Source organism: Meleagris gallopavo, chromosome 19 (genome assembly GCF_000146605.3).
Source record: "Meleagris gallopavo isolate NT-WF06-2002-E0010 breed Aviagen turkey brand Nicholas breeding stock chromosome 19, Turkey_5.1, whole genome shotgun sequence".
Lineage (NCBI taxonomy): Eukaryota > Metazoa > Chordata > Aves > Galliformes > Phasianidae > Meleagris > Meleagris gallopavo.
Window position 1 is genome coordinate 6,703,219 of NC_015029.2, and position 16,454 is coordinate 6,719,672.

Consider the following 16,454-nt stretch of genomic DNA (forward strand, 5'->3'; position numbering starts at 1 on the left):
GGGGTGCTGGGGCCGCGTTACCTGAGGAGAGGCTGGAGCGCTTCCCACGAGGGGCCTTGAGGGGAACGAGGCCGCCTGAGCTCAGCCCCCGGGCCGGAGGGGTTTCTCCCGCTGAGTAAATCGGGAAGGGTTGGGGAGGAAGGCCCTGACAGGAGCTGGGGTCTGCCCTCCCCTCCCCCGGGTCATCTCTGACCGAGACTCCTCGTTCTCAGGTGCGGTGCCGGCTGACGGGCCACGAGCTGCCGTGCCGGCTGTCGGAGCTGCAGGCTTACACTGACGGCAGGAAGTACCGACGGCTGATAAAGACATCCAGAGAGTTTGATTATGGCACCTTCGAGCCCCATATTGTGCCCAGCACAAAGAACCTGTAGGTATTCTGGTGCATTCAGTTCCAGTGACTGAGCTCTAGGGAGTTCTTGGGTAGTTGGGAAAATCTTTTGCTTGTTTGTTACATTTGAGCACAGTATGTGTAAGTGAAATGTTATTAGGTAGCTTGTTTAAAGTCTGTTTGTGGCTCTTTCTTTTTTTGTGTGTGCGTCTCAGACATCAGCTGTTCTGCAAACTCACTCTCAGACACATCAACAAGCTCCCAGAGCACGTCCTGCGTCACGTCCAAGGGAAACGCTATCAGAAGGCACTGAAAACATGTAAGTTGGCTGGCTGTACCTTCAGAAAAGCTGCCTTTTCCCCTGAGCTGTTGAAGTTCCTGTAGCTGAAAATGAAGGGAATGGGTAAGTTTTCTCTAGTCGATAGCAATTTGCTGCGATTGCTGTGTGTGCACATCAACTGGGAAGGAAGGTCGTGAGAGCAGAGATCAGCTGGCTTCTTTAGCAGATACTTTGGAGCATTCTTATTTGGAAGGAGTGGCACAAAAGATTCCCCAGAGTAGGGGTTAACACGTCCAGCTTTAAGAGTATCTGCATTAACACCTTTCATGGTCTGCAGTATCATGTTGATTATGTGAACGTGTACTGGAGCTTGATATGCTTCTGAATCGCAGTTAATATAAAGTAGACCTGGCAGTAAATAGGACTCAGGGGTTGGGTAGCTTTGCTAAGTGCTGCTTAATCCCTTGCACCATTAGATGAGAAGTGCCAGAAGGAAGGGGTGAAGTATGTCCCTGCCTGCTTGCGGCAGAAGCAACAGCAGAGACAGCATGCTGATGACCAAATGAATGGGAGCAGGCAGCCTCACAGAACAGAAGAATTCTGGGAGCCCAGCTCTCCCAAGACAGATGAGGATGAGGATGGAGAGGAGACGGATGACAGCATGAGCGATCTGTACCCAGGTGAGTAAGAACATTGCTATCGTGTGTGTCCTAAAGCAAGTTTGTCAGCTCACTGTCTCACAGCGCCTTTATACTGCTGCTGTCTGCTCGCATGCTGGAGGTGTGACCTCCATCCAGTTTGAGGTTCTTGGATTTGGTAAAAGCTTCCCACTGCCAAATGTGAAATAGCAGTTATCACACAGAGCTGGATCCCGGAAGGTGTGAAGGGAGGGATACAGGATCTGCTGGTTTTTGCTTTAGGTATCACTACTTTCCTTATTTCTCAGAAGTCCTACAGCCTGACTGGAGTTGGTAAGGCCGTTCCACTCACATCTGGAAAACACTGCCTTGCTGTAGGAGAGCAGAGCTTTAAGACCCCAGAACTGCCTGTGTTGCCTGGTTCCCAGAACTGGGCTAATGAGAGCACCAGGCGTTTTTCTAATAAAACTTCAGTGTGTTTGTTATTGAGTATTCAGGAGCGATGTATATGTTGGGCTAATCCTTGGAGGCCAGAGTCAGCTTAGATGAGCAGAAAATAAGGTTACGGGTCATCAGAGCCTGTGTGCATGAAGAACTGATCCTGAGCTAAACCTTTGTATTTTAGCTGGACTCTTCCCAGAAAAAAGCCCAGCAGCTCCACAAAACACAGAGGCCAACGATGGTTTTGCAACAGACAGCGAGGACGATGGGGCCGAGCTGAGCGGGGAGAACGGTGACGTGAATGGAGATGGTGAAAGAATGGATGTCAGCAGAGCAGCTGGCAAGAGGGGAAAGGTGGGAGTCACTTTGCTGTACGTAGCAGATGGGGAGCATGAACAGCCATCATCTGTAGGTGGTTGTCTGATCCGTTCCTGTCTGAGAATCAGCAGAAGGTGTAAATCTATTTGGGAGAATACTTTCTCCATGTGCCAGCCGTTGACTTGCATCCTGAGGTGTGAATTAGTAGCAGTAAATGTTTATCCTGTCTTCTCCGACTGGGGATCTTACTTCCTGTATAAATATCTCATCTTTGATTGAATCCTGCTGCACCATCTTAGCAGTGAGACTGTGGGTTCTGTAATCCTCCTCTCCATACACACACACACACAAGCTAAACAGTTCCAAAGTCGTGGACTCATCCTACACCTTTTACTGCTCCTACCTGAGGAGCTGACCAGGTCTTGCCTTTGGGTGTGCTTACAGGAGGGTATGCCCAGATCCTCCTCAGTTTGGGAAGCAGACACATTGTATATGTAAAGGTGAACAAACTCTCTCAGGAATCCCTGAGGGAGGGGCTGGAGCCTTTCTGATTGTATCAGGTTGAAACGTTAAGGCTGGATGAAGCTTAGGTTCATTTCTGTGGGGATAGGGCCACTGTTTGCACCTAATGAAACTGTCGGAGATGCTAACTTGCAGGATAGGGCAAAAAACCACCATGGCTTGTCCTGTGCCCTGGGCTGTGCTTGTTCTGTCTCTTGGTAAAAGAGACCACAATGATTTCTCTTTAAGCAGTCTGGGGCAAGGCTGGGTTTAGTTTCTGGAAAAAGCTGACTGACTTTTTCTTTCTACAGAAACAGTCCGGCCCTTCAAAGAAAAAATTCAAGAGCTGTCATCAAAAACCCAAAAAGTTCAAGAAAACAACCAACGGTAAATAAATTTTTATGGTAAAAATGCAGCTTGAAGCGTCTTGTGTAACAATTCCAGGTGGTGCACAAGACCAAAGTGTTCACCTGTAAGCCCTGCTGCCCATCCCAGTTAACTGTTACAGCAGGGAGAAACAGCAAGGGGGAATTAAACTGCACGTTAAAACTCCCTCTCCCTCCACTACTAACAAAACAAGAATTACTACAGTAACATAAAGGCAAAACCACTGCTTGGAACTCTTTATAAAAAGCATGCATGTTTAAAGTGTCACCAGTCATACACTTCAAGTGGATACAAAGATGCCATTTGTTTTTATTTTGATTGTTTCAAAAATCAAAACATTTTCAAACACAACTAAGGTACAAAATACAGCATAAAATGAGAATTTATACTTTTTTTTTTTTTTTTCCACATAGAAAGCAAAAATATATTCAGAATGAATTCCAGAACACTTTGCAGAGCCAATTGATAGCTGACATCCTGTTTCTCAGCCATTGGGGGAGGTCACTGTATTTTTGGGAGATGTGTGAATACAGCAGTGTATGTAAGATAGCAGAATCTTCTGTACCAGGACTCACAGCTATAAGTCCACATATTGCGCTGCCTAGAAATACCTTATAATGCCCTCCACCTCACAGTGCCTCTTCAGTACTAAAATACTTCTGCTGCAAGAGGCAGTAACAGTTCCCTTTTCTGGGGTCTTATTGGAAGTCGGACTCTTTATTTTCACAGAGGAAACTGGTCAGTATTTCAGACTAGTCCATCATCCAGCTCCTTAGTTAGACAGGACACAAAGAACAAGCTGAGGAAGCTAACTAAGGGCTACCTACAGAAATTCAATTTATAAATACTACAAACACCAACAGCAGCTGAGAGATCTGAGAATGGCTGCCTTGATGTAGTCTAACAGTTATAGGACCTGCAGTGAAACTGAGCAAAAAACATCCTGTGCTGCACATCAGGAATTGAAAGGACTAGTTTAGTTTGCTATGAAGAGACAGGCACAATTAGCACTTGAGGTAAAAACCTCTCCTGCAAAACCTATTTAGAAGGAAGCCTTCTAAGTGACCTGAACTTCAATGCTGGCTTCCTCTCATCTACCCCCAAATCTTTCTTCCCCCCTTCAGCAGCAGCACATCCTGCTGTTACATGGGATGTTTTTCCCTTAGGATGACAGAATCACTGCTTTAACACTTAGCAGCACTCTTCTATTTGCCATCTGTTCTATTTAGCCTAGTTTTCTCACCTAATAAATAACTATTCAGGAGAACTGTCCAAGCCAGTATCCTTACCAGGTAACCAGATAATTAGTTCCTGCTGGAGATGGTTCAGCTGAATTGCTCCTTGAACAAATAGTAGAGCAGCTTTCTCAAGGGAGACAAGAAGAAATCAAGGTAATGTTAGCAAGTTGGTAGGGCTTGTGCTCTCTAAAAATCTAGAGTGCTTTCATGATCTAATGAAACGGGTTTATCTACCAGCAGAGGACAAAATGCCTCTTCTAAGCAGCATTCACTAAGCAAGTTCATGGCACAGAGGCTGTGGCACTGAGGTAAAAACAGAGCCTTGCTCTCTCCTCACTTTTAAGCTGAGGCGTTCCTTCCTCTGAACATGAAAGTTATACTCCTGACTGCTTACTTACTGTGCAGGCTTTGCACTTGCATTCTTCAACTATAACTGCCTGTAATACACAGTTGAGAACTGGGACTATGGCAGCACGCAGCTGACTTCCATGCTCGTTCCCTATGCATCTCAGGTGTGGCCCAAGATACCAGGGGGAAGAGTTAGACTTGGAGCTCAGCACTCCAACCCTTCCACTGTTCAGTCAGCTGAGGCTTTTGCAGCTGAGACTGACAGAAGTGAATCAAAAAAGCAAGAAGACTATAGTAATTAGAAGATTGACTGCTCTCATCTTGCATGTATTGTGTGCAGGGAAAAGGGAGTTTCCATGGTTCTGGATAAATACTTTCACCAGTAACCTGCAATTCAGGTGTGAATTTGGAGCATACATGGATGGATGATGGATGGAAACTGGTTAATAGCAGAAAGGAGCTTTTATTATGGAACGTGCAGCATAACTAGGCTCGCTTCCTTGGGAACCCAGGAGGGGGCAACTCTGGGAAAAGAGCGTTGAGTAAAAAGTTCTTTTGGCACAGAATCCTACCAGCATCTAACGTTCTGTCTCTTCAGGAGTACCTTGCCCCTTCCCTCTTAAAATCTCGTAAGCAAGAAGGAATATCACCCCTCAAGAACAGAACTGTAACTTGTTGGAAAACTCTCCCTTTTCTTACCTAAAGGAGGTTACAGTTACTTTCAGGATTTTCTTTTTGCCTTCTATTTGGGTGCAGGAAAGACCTCCTTCTTGCTAAAATGAAAGTAATAATGGATTTATAGGCCCTCTGAATAGCAAAATAGCCATGAGTTCTTCTGACACTGCTTTCCACCTTGATTAGCAATGCTATAACCAGTGGAACTCCTTATACACAAGATAGATCTGACAAGGGTGAAAAAGGGGATCCACTTTTAAGTTATAGCTAAAATCCAACATCATACTGAGTGATACCGCTGTATTTCTCACAGTACTCCAAATTTTAAAACAATCCTGACTTTAAAGAGAGCAACCGTTCTACTGCGACTCACTGAAGTACCAGCAAAATGCAGGTTTGCTGGGTTAGTTCCAAATCTAGAAAGTTAGAATGATAAGCCTAGGCAACATTCCTTGAAGAAATGGGATTTTATCTATTATATTGGTGCCACTGTAAATCAAATTCAAAACATCTGTGCCTTTAATAAGAAGGGGGCATGTATGTGTAAAATGCTGGCAGTTTTTGTTGAATCCATACAGAATCAGTTCTGATCTTAACATGTTATGTCCCAAGAAGTGTTGCTACTCCTGTTACCACTCTTTCTTCTTCTCATCCATGGAGACTCCACCAGGACCCAGTGCAACCACAAGGAGGAGCCCTCCAATTACAGACATGGTCTGGAAGAAATCATATTTGAGGAAGTCGTGCATGGGCTTGTAGGCTGGGATGGTCCAGAAGGCATTGAAGTAGATGTTGATGCCAAAAAGCCAGATGACTAGAGTCAAGGCAGCCAGCTTCGTCTTGAAGCCAATTGCCACCAAGATAATCAGGGCTGTGCCCACAATGTTTTGCAGAATCTGCAAGGAGGGGAGGTTAAAAAAAAAAAAAAAGAAGTACAAAACCCAAAAAGCAACACTCCCACCAACAAACCAGTAAGATTTTGTGTCTCTTAAATGGATACACAGACATCAGAGCATAGATAAGCTGATCATCAGAGCAAGTTGTCTTAGTACAGATAATCTAGTAACGTTTTTTTCTAAATATTAATTAAAAAAGGCTTTAATGAGAAGCAATGAGTAAGACCTACAGCCAACCTGGGAGGTAGTACTATATTCCAGTTCCTCAACCCACACTTTTTACTCACGATACTTACATAAAAGAAGTTCATATCAAAATGCAGCAGTGTCATGAACATGAGGACCAGCAGCACACGGCCCCCAAGCTGCATGTACTGCTTAGGAGAGCTCTCCCGCATAGTAGGGACACCAGCAAACATGCTCTTCCCCTCTGAGCGTGACTCAGCCAAAAGCAGCAGCAAGCCTCCCCCTAGGGCAAGGTTCCTACAGAAAGATACAAGTGGAAAATAAAAGCTTTCTTTTTTAAGCGAAACAAAATCAAAACAACTAGATCTATAGATAAATACAAACTGTTAAGTCTTATCTGACAATTTGAACTCTAAGAATCTGAATATTAGTGAGAAGTGATTACTCTGTACCCTGCACTGTGTGCCTGCATGAGAATTTGCAGCTGAAACAGCAGCTCTGTACACAGTGTAGGTTTACACAAGCCTGCACAGACACACACAGCCTGCTAGAGAAGTCTGGCACATGCAGCTCAGGCACAGCCGCTCAGTGTTTGTTATTCTGTGCCTCTGGTTTAACTATATATGCCAAAGAAGTCCAGAGTTTGCTTTGAGAACACAGAAGAGCAGTGCTGCTGGGAGAAGTTACACATTTACTTGTTGTAGTAAGCCCAAGAGCACAGATCTTGTGCTGCTACCGCCGTCCTACCCTCAGGGGAGAGGGGTGAAAAGGTAACAGCCACCACTGCACATTTTACAGGAAAGTTTATTATCAATAAACTTGTCCTCTACTTATGGAAGATGATATAGACTTGAAATCCCAGAAACCATCCTAGTATCTAAGCCTTTCAGTTTTCTCAAATAACACCTTTGGTCTCACATGTAAGCACAGTTGCTATTTTAACTGTTTAAGAAATAGCAACTCACTGATCCAATCCAGATCCCGAGCTCTCAGCAAGGATGTCACAGCAGTAATTAGATCTTTGTGGGTTAGGATTAGACTCTTCCTTCTGCAGTATTGAACCTGCTGTCTATAGCTTATACAAGTGCTGTATATACATTAAGTACTGGGATATTAATACAAGCAGTCCATCTGTAAAATCTTTCCAGCACTCTGTACAAAGATAATTCTCTGTCAGAGAATGGAAGCAACAGACAAAAGCTTTTGTTGTGCTTTGATAAAAACTGAAGTAGTCATACCTCATCAAGAACTTCAGGTCCCATAGAATGCTGTATGCAATAGTCTAGGCAAAGAATAAAATAAGTTGAAAACACCATGTACATTGTACTGAAGTTCTGCATGTTTATTATATTCTCAAACTTTTACTATCCATAGCAAAAGTCAATTAGAAGTACATTACACTACAGGAAACAAGCTAAATTACACCACCATAGTCCTGTGAGTCAGTGTAAAACAGAGAACTGAAGCCACAATTTAACTTGTGCTTCAGCCTTCACAAAAACCATCTGTTTTAGACAAAAATGTTTCAACTTAAAAGATTCTTCGTCACGGGGGACAGTCCTTCAGAATAACTGTGCTGAAGGCCAAAGCAACTGCAAGATCCATACTTGGTACATTACTGATGTACAGGTAAATTGCAAGTCACTTCTGCTAAATTGGTCAAGGTCAAGTATTGAATCAGCACCTCCAGCTAATTACAGTTATATCCAAGGATCTGTTGTGCATGTCAGAAGAATAGAAACTGCAAAATAGTTCAATGTCACTGAGGACTGGCATTAGGCCAGGGTGGATAAAAATTCTGGGTATTTAAATATGCTGGTCATACTGCAGCTAAGAGAGAAGACTTGAAAGCTATGGTTTAAAAGGTCTGAAGATTCAAGCCTCCTACCTGTAATGCTATAATTCCAAACAGTCCAAAGCAGGCATATTGCACAAAGTTCCTACTCAGCACCAGGATACAGCCACCTGAGTTGGGGAAATTGAACACAGTTACACTTCTGGCTTGCACAGGAGAAGATGCTGCAGGAATGCTAACTTGTTTTGAACTGAGCAGAATCAGATCTCTGTCAGCTGTGCTGAGGAGAGTCAGCTAGGATTAATGGCACGCTGACACAAATCAGTTTCAGAACCAGTGTTTTTGAACACGTTTAAAAAAGATATTTCTGGAATAATACCATTTATTTCACAAAGAGTAAGCATTTGCTGAACGTAGCCCACAGTATACAGCACTTTGGAGCAGCTGTCAGTATTAAAGCATAAAAAAGAAGTTACAGAGAAACTCAACTAATCACAACGTGAGATTTTGCTTTGCTCTTTCATTTTTTATTCTTTTATTAATGATAACTGTTAGGGCAAACATGCTGCACTCTTTTGCTTGAAAGCTTTTAGATCTTCCTCAAGTGTTCCAACAAAAAGCACTGACACGAGAACTATTAACTACATTAAACTGGAAATAGAAGGATAAGAAACCAAACCCAAGCACAAAAAGTGAAATTAGCAGAGCAATCAAGGACAATAGATGAAGAACATAATGTAAACAGATAAGATTTTATTCCTCTCAATTTCTGGACACCAATTTCACTCAGGAAATATCCAGATGTTCTGCTTCCAGGCTTTGAGTACCTTTGATATAAGCACTCTCTTGTGGTTGAGGTGTGCCAACTGCAGAGTAAGACTGTGCCAGTGAGATTAATCTCTATTTAAAAAAAAAAAAAAAAAAAGGCAGACTGTGAAAGTCTTACCAGTGCCCCATTTAAGAAAATGTGATTATTCAACTCAGAGAACTCAGAGTTGTGGGAGTGTTTATAGATGGATGTACAGAATTGAAAATAAGACTGTCATAATAGACTCCTGGCACCTGACTCAAAGATAACAGGTCACAAGAAATTCTTGCAGTTGGTTTCCAGGAAAATCTGAAGCAGGTCAGCTCTTTTCATTCAGCCTGTGGAGCTCAATTCTAAGCTATTAATGGCTGTTAACAAATCAACGAGGTGCCTCTGCTTACATGATTCACAGTGCTTGCATGAGCCATGGGGTGGCAGACACACCGGAGTGCTCAGGCATCCACCTTAACAGCTTTAGAGCCACTTACTCAGCTGTCCGAAGAGATTTACGAACACAAAGATGGAGGCTAGGAAATAGCCACAGTTCCACGTTCCATCAATGTAATCCCTCTGTTCGCTCCACTGGAACCACATGCGGATGCCATCCTCCAGGAAGGTGCTGATCAGGCACAGGCGGGCCACGTGGGGGAGGTACTGCTTTGTCACCCTCAGGAACTACGGGCAGACAGCACAGTTAGCAGGGGAGGGAGGGCAGAGGCATAAGAGATCCACACTGTTCTCATGCACACACCATTATCAACACCTAGAGGGAAAAGCAGACCTGGCACTACAATTTAATGAATTTCTCCTCCATTCCAGTTTAAGAACACTTGGGACAGATGGGGGGGAGAAAAAAAAAGAAAAAAAAAAATCAGTTTTCATGCTCTGCCTGAAGAACATTTTGGCCAAGGACATGGGGAAAAGCAGATTCCAGCAGCATGCATGTGAAGAGAACTGTGTTTTGATGGAGCTCTTACTAGAGGAAGGCTGACCTTGGTTTTAGTTTGTCTCAGTTTCATGTTACAGCTCAACTGATCTATCAGATAGCCAGGAGCTGAAAGGGCAATCCTACTCCCACCCACATGCTCAGGCACTCAACACCCTGTAACAAACTGATTCAGGGAGTGAGGCTGACAGAGGGCTAACTGCAGAAAGATTAAAAAACACAAATATGCTTTCTGCCAAGCTAGTTCCCTCTAGCAGCTCATAGAGGCAGCACTGCAAAGTATGTGTCTATGTCTATAAGGAACCTCACTTATATACACAGAAAAACATACTGCATCTGGATTATGACAAGTGCTCAACTCTGTCACGCAGCTTCCTGAAGGGAATTGCTAATTACTTAATGGAGATTTCCACAAGGCATTATCACTCTGAATGCAAGTCAGCACCCAGCTGCCCACTGCACACACTGCTTTGGCTTGGCCACATCCCTAGAAAGACACATGTGGTGTGAGCGTGCACTGCTGCTCGGGCAAAAGCTGTCTAGTAAGTAACAAATGTAAATAAACCTCAAACTAACTCCACAAGATCAACCAGTAGTCTTTCCACCTTCACATGAAGCAGTCTGGGCAGGTTGACACTTGTGAAAGTCATTGCCTGTGTAAGAAGTCTTCATGCAGAACGGCCAGACTTACCAGAAATCCCCAGTGCAGAATTAGGAGGAGCCATTTAATAAAACTCCACTATCCCACACAGTTTGATGCACTGTAATGCACACGAAGCACGAAAAGGGCATGGGGAAAACCACATGTGCACAGGTCTTCGCCAGACAGCACTGAACTTTGTAACAAAGTGGACAGAAAGAGCAGACCAAGCTTTTCTTTCCCAATTCAGAGCCCACATTGTCTTTGGGTCAGTCAGTACAGCTAATAAACTTATTTCTGGTCAGAATATCTTTTGAGGCTCCGGAAGCTTTCAGTACACGGGAGTGAATGGAAGGGACAGAAAAACCATTTCTGCAAGTTTTCACTTATCACACTAATTAGTAAGTACTAAAGGCTGTATCAAATTCTATGGAAATTAAAAAGCTTTGCTTACTCTGTAACTGAAGATTATCACAAGAAAAAGGATCTAGCAAACATGCTTAACAGTTAATATCAGAACAAACTACACTAGTTGTACTGTATGCATCCAGAGTCTAAGGGTCAAGATTGGAGTCAACTAAGTGCACATTAAGCACAGCTGTACTCTGACTTGGGGCTGCTACCTCAGACTCAAAGCCATGGTAACAGTTGGATGAATGAGTCAGAAGAAAAAATTTGTGATCTTTGTCACTGAAGGAAAAACATCTTGGTTTACAGCCCTCTTCTCTCCCTTATTTCACTGTGTGTTTGGACAGGCTGAGGTGAAGAACACTACAGATGAAGTTATTTTGGAAATAGTAAAAACAAGAAGTAAACAAAATAAGGTAACAGTCTTCCCTGCCAAGCTGCAAAACAGGTAACCTTGGTCTAGAGGGGTGAAGCAGAAGAAGGAAACGCAAGAGGACAGGGACTGAGCACCTGTAGGAAAAGCAGAAGGAAAAAAACAAATAAACCACTGCTGTGGAAAGCCTGAAAAAAGAAGCAAGTATTACAGAGGATATCCACTGCCAGACCTCATCTCTGCGGCTTTTGAAGTGGGTCATGTAAGTTTATCTCATCTTCCTCTTCCCTGAAAGAGCTGCCAACAGTACAGGGCAGAGAGCCAAAAAGACATTTAGCATTTACCTGTTCTCTTGGCATGTAACAGGAATTTAACACTATGTATTCAACACAAGTGTGAACGTCCAATCAGCTGAAGACAAGTCAGAGCAACTGAGGCCTAAAGCAGCTGCAGTGCTAAGCAACCTTATCACAATATGCACCATCTCTAGACATCCGTAAGTCATGGAGCTGCATTTATTTAGCTACACACAAGCTGAAACCATGATGTATAGCCAGCTTAAAGCAAATTAACTTCAGAAACAGACTGCATAAACAAGAAAAGGATTAAAAAAAAAAACAAAACAAGAGACTGGTAAGGAAGATCCAGAAAGAAGAAGAGTATCTAAATTCTTTTATGTCAAAATTCACTTGATGTCTTGTGTGGCAGTTACACGACAAGAAGAGAACATAAGTAATGTAGGCAAGGACAGAGCAATTTAAAGAAATAGGTCTCTGGAAGTGGGACTGAACTAAAGCTATCAGAAATCCAATCTTGTCTCTATACAACATTAGCAGCACGTAGCTGAACACGCTGCATTTTGAGCCCACTTCCTATGCTCGTGTAAGATTCACATAGATAAAAAGTAGCATGAAACTCTGCAGCTGATAAGTGCAGCCAGGTAGTACATGGGTCTCAAAACACACACTACTATACACAATACACTTAAGCGAAAACGAAGTGCTGAGATGGACAGAGGTGACAGCATTAAAGACTGGATGTGCAGCAATCAGATGGCTTATTCTGCTCTGGGCTTTGCATCAGTTGTTCTTAGCACATGCTGCCTCCCTGCAAGAGTCAAACACCTAGGGAAAAGATAACAAAATACTAAAGTAAGACTGTCTGACAGGAGAACAGCTGGAGCTGTGATGGCAGTCAAGTCATTAGCATACAGCAGAGGGGCTCTGCCCCCTCTAATGGGATTAGGAGGGCAAATAGATTTAAATGCTCCTCTTAGTTTGACATGCAAAGACACACAGGATGATCCAGGGATACTGACATCCAATCTCTGTTCAAAACCTGTTTTTCCAAAACAAGGCATGAAAGATTCAAAGCTTTGAAAGGAATAGGCCCAAAGAGATGTAACAGAGGGATCCTTTTTCAACTCCTATGCTTTCTCAAATATATCCCTACCTCCAAATCTGTAAGCATCCTACCCCATTTTGATATGGATGTGCAAACCAGAGCACAATTACAGATAAGACCAATACACTGCCCAAGCTGTGGAACTTCACTGTCCCCAAGGTCCATTCTATAAGCAGAGGTAAGTAAACAAGCACACGCACTGGGTGGTGCAGCATGCAAGAATTCTCATTTTCCTCCAGATTTGTGAGTCTGATTTTACCAAACAGCAGAAATGCCTCAACAATTAAGACTGGTCCAAAGTCTAAACACAAAGACTTTTCTCATTTATGTGTGTTCATCATACATTATGATCACAGTGCTGAACAACCATCTGTTACTACAGAGAAAACTCTTCTGGGCTTCAGAACATTACCAGCTCAGAGCCTCTGATAAAGATCTACTTGAAATATCTAGTGTGATTTTGGTTAAGGGAATGCTTTGTTCTCAAGTGAGCTAACAGCTCCAGCAGATACCACTGATTTTCAAGAGCAGGATGCTTGCTATGCTTTCATCAACCTGTGTATAAAATTTGTGGAGACCTCACCTAATAATCACAAGGACAGTAGCACCCATCATGTCAGGCCAACCAACATACACAAACTGTGTAACCCAAATATTGAAATGAGAGCCTCATCAACAAAAGACAAAAAGAGAGCTCCGATCCACCAGAACATTTAGTCTTAATCCCGTTTTTAACTGCACTAAGATTTCTCATGACAATGCTTTTCACTTACAGAATGCGCTTTATATCAATTCCCTTTTCAAGAAGACTATTCAATCAAATCCTTAGAATAAGATTTCTTAGTCATCTACTGCATATTGCTATCACTATTCACGGGAAGAATCTTCCCCAGCCTGAGAGGAATAGGCTGCATTTGGTTTAGAATGATAAAGAATCAGTATACCAGCATGACTAAGCCAGAGCTTCCAGATTCAGTTCCTTAATATAAAGGTCAGACTAACAATGAAATGTTTTCTTCTCCCTTTTATTATCTTCAAAATAGGATACAGAGATGTTAGAATTAGCTGAATAACATGCAACAGCATTTACATAGGAAAATTAACTGAAACCCCCAGCCTGGTTCTCTTTTACAGTCCTTTCACTGCAGTACAATGACTCAATGTCTCATTGCATTTTTGTCTCTCTCTTTTTTTTTTTTTTCTTCTTTAGAATGGCAGAAATACCAGGCACCCACATTCCTAAAGATTATTGCAGACATTAGAAAAGTTGCTTGAGATTTGCTTTGCTTTATGGGGATTACAAAAGAGAGGCCTACAGTTCTCTAGCTTAAACAACCACTACAGGCACTACGTACTGCTTTTCAAGCTGGTGACAGATAAGTGCTAACGTGTGAGAAGGAAAGTGAAACCTGGTCTTGGGAAAAGTGGGACAGCTCTGGTCAGTGACAGCTAGCTGTCTGCCAAGCTTAGCTGCCTTGCAAGGCCGTGTCTTCAATGCAGTACTCCACTCTACTGGGATGGTTCACCTGAGAATCAAGAGCCACTTGTTTTACCTCCTGGGAAACTTCTGATGAGTATCTTGACACTTAATGGGTAGCTTTCTTAATTCAAATGGAAATTGAAGTGTTGGAGAAAAATTAAGCCTCAGTGTTTGAACTTAACGAAAATATGATTCTTGCCTTTATGATATATTCAGTACTTACTGATAAGCCATGGAAGTAGCTGTAACATTCTCCCCACAGTGCTTTACGTGACAGAAAGAAAGACTTGTCAGGTTTCGAATACAAGGAAGAAAGCAAAGTTATCAATGAGAGTGTATTCAGGTCCCTCGCAGTAATTGCCCAACTTCTCTAACTCCCTCACTAAGAGTTTCAACATACTGACAGTCCAGATGCTTTTTTAAACCCAATATGAACTAAGTTTCCATAATGTCAAGTGCTCACTTCACAATATATACCAAAGGTTATTGTTTGGTAAGTCTCTCCATTCCTATACTGGTGCGATACCGAGTTTTAGCAACAGGCACAGCACTGAAATGATCTGATTGAGCAAGGAGGCAGCCATTTGGAACCAGGAACATTTCAGTTACTTGAAAGGCAGCAGTTATTTTGCAATCTGATGGGTAAGTACATGTAAAAACCCCAAATTCTGTGACTAAGGGAAAGATTCGTCTTTAAATAGTATGTGCTCAAACACAAATTAAATCAGCCATTTAAAACTCATTTCAGAAGGGAGTAAGTCATATTTCTGCTGGACAAAGGAGCTTTCACTACTATGAAAAGTGGGGGTGAGAGACATCTAGAAATAGGCACACAAGAATAAACAGAGAGGTGTTATAAAAAGGTCAGGACAACAGTGTAAATTTTGGCAAGCAACCTGACTGCTATATTGACAGCTTACATTCACCTTTAGAGAACAGGGTAAGTACAGGATGATGAAAATAATTAGAACACTCATTAAATTGGGTGCTGCCACATGCCACAAGCTCTAAAATGAGTCCTCCATCCGGGGCAGGGAGGAAGTGCTGAGCAGGTCTTCCCAGGGAGCCCAGCAGTGACAGCACAGCCCTGGGAGCTGCAGGCATTGTACTACTGACTGTTCACAAGTTTAAACTACACAGATGAGTAGAATAAGGTTTGCCCAAAGAATATGATAAACTATTATTAGACGCTAGATCTTATTTTCAATTACACGAATCGCTACAACAATGAAAGCCTTTCTGACGCTATCGCTGCTTACACACAAAATATTCCTGCTGTCGCATGCAGTGATTATAAGCTTTTATTTCACAGAAACCGGCAATGGCTGAAATCAAGGTAAGAAGCACCAAGACGACACCTGCTCGCTTGCTTTCCTCCCACCCCAGCTCCAAGCACAGCACCCCACGGCCGGGGCCTCCTCGCTGGGAGCCTCCCCAGCAGCCAGGGCCTCGCACAGCACCAGGAATGGAGCCCATCGCCTTCCCTTCACACACCCCGCGGGCAAACCTCGGCCTCCCACTCTCTCTCCGCACACCCAGCAGCAGGAGAAGGCCGGCCGGCCTCAGCTCCAGCTCAGCCACCCAGCGGGCAGGGAACACCGCGGCCTCCCCGCCTCGTGAGGGCCCACAGCCGCTCCCTCAGCGCCGGATCCCGGCTTCAGCCCGCCTCACCGCTCCCCACCCCAGGCCTTCCCCGGGGCCCAGCGCTCACCCACCTGATCCGCGAAGTCCTCGGCGGTGCTCATGATATCGTTCTGACCCATCGCAGCGGAGAAAGGAGCGCTGCTGCTATCGCGCGCCTCGGGCCCGGCCTCGCGCTGAGGGGCTGCGGCCGCAGGGAAGGAAGAAGGAAGGAAAGGAGAGGAGGGGGAGCGCCGGGCCGCGCCGCACCGCCGCTACTGCTGCCACGTAGGCCAGGCCTTAAAGGCGCCGCGCGGGCGGCAGCGCCAACACACGCGGGGCGGGCGGGGCCCGGCGGGAGGGGAGGCACCGTCTCTGCCGCTCTGCGCTTAAAGGGCTCGCGGCGGCTGCTGAGGGGATGGGGGTGTGTGTGTGCGTCTGGGAGCTCGCAGTGCTGGGGGCGGGCGGATCGGTCTTCCTCTTTCCCTCAGCTTTGTAGAGCTACGTTAAAGCCGTGCTTTGTTTTTTCAGCCTAAAAGCGCGGCTCGGGACGCAGGGCGGGATGCCCGCTGCTCTTTATCTCCTCACGGAGCTGCCCGTGATTTGCTTCTCGCAGGCTGTGCCTCAGCGGCGATAGCACTGCGGGCAGCGACGGGGAACAGCGCGGCTGAACCGCTCGGCTGAGTCCCTCCGCGCGGGGCTGCGCTGCCATCTGCGGCTTTCCTGCCTCAATTGGTTGCGGCT

The 16,454-nt window shown here is 44.3% G+C and overlaps 2 protein-coding genes across 2 annotated transcripts; one reads left to right on the forward strand and one right to left on the reverse strand.

The window, feature by feature from the left end:
- Nucleotides 1-149: 149 nt before the first annotated feature.
- On the forward strand, nucleotides 150-3,140 carry SURF2 (surfeit 2; the record flags this gene model as incomplete). Its single annotated transcript, XM_010721143.3, has 5 exons — nucleotides 150-367; nucleotides 544-647; nucleotides 1,085-1,288; nucleotides 1,872-2,041; nucleotides 2,818-3,140. Coding segments are annotated over 5 exons (780 nt in total), but the record flags the coding sequence as incomplete, so codon positions are not given.
- Nucleotides 3,141-3,282: 142 nt separating this feature from the next.
- Nucleotides 3,283-16,042, reverse strand: SURF4 (surfeit 4). Its single transcript, XM_003211296.4, has 6 exons — nucleotides 15,806-16,042; nucleotides 9,328-9,514; nucleotides 8,125-8,201; nucleotides 7,475-7,518; nucleotides 6,347-6,533; nucleotides 3,283-6,050 (listed from the first exon to the last, which is right to left on the reverse strand). Exons 1-6 carry the CDS (start codon nucleotides 15,851-15,853, stop codon nucleotides 5,784-5,786), a joined length of 810 nt encoding a protein of 269 aa, XP_003211344.1. The 5' UTR covers nucleotides 15,854-16,042; the 3' UTR covers nucleotides 3,283-5,783.
- Nucleotides 16,043-16,454: the final 412 nt, after the last annotated feature.

Excerpts from the sequence above, each read along its gene's own strand:
- SURF4 (XM_003211296.4), bottom strand. The coding sequence starts at position 15,853 with ATGGGTCAGAACGATATCATGAGCACCGCCGAGGACTTCGCGGATCAG. Across the intron at positions 7,519-8,124 it reads TTGGAATTATAGCATTACAG|ACTATTGCATACAGCATTCT; the intron begins GTAGGAGGCTTG and ends TTCTTTGCCTAG. Across the intron at positions 6,534-7,474 it reads GACCTGAAGTTCTTGATGAG|GAACCTTGCCCTAGGGGGAG; the intron begins GTATGACTACTT and ends ATCTTTCTGTAG.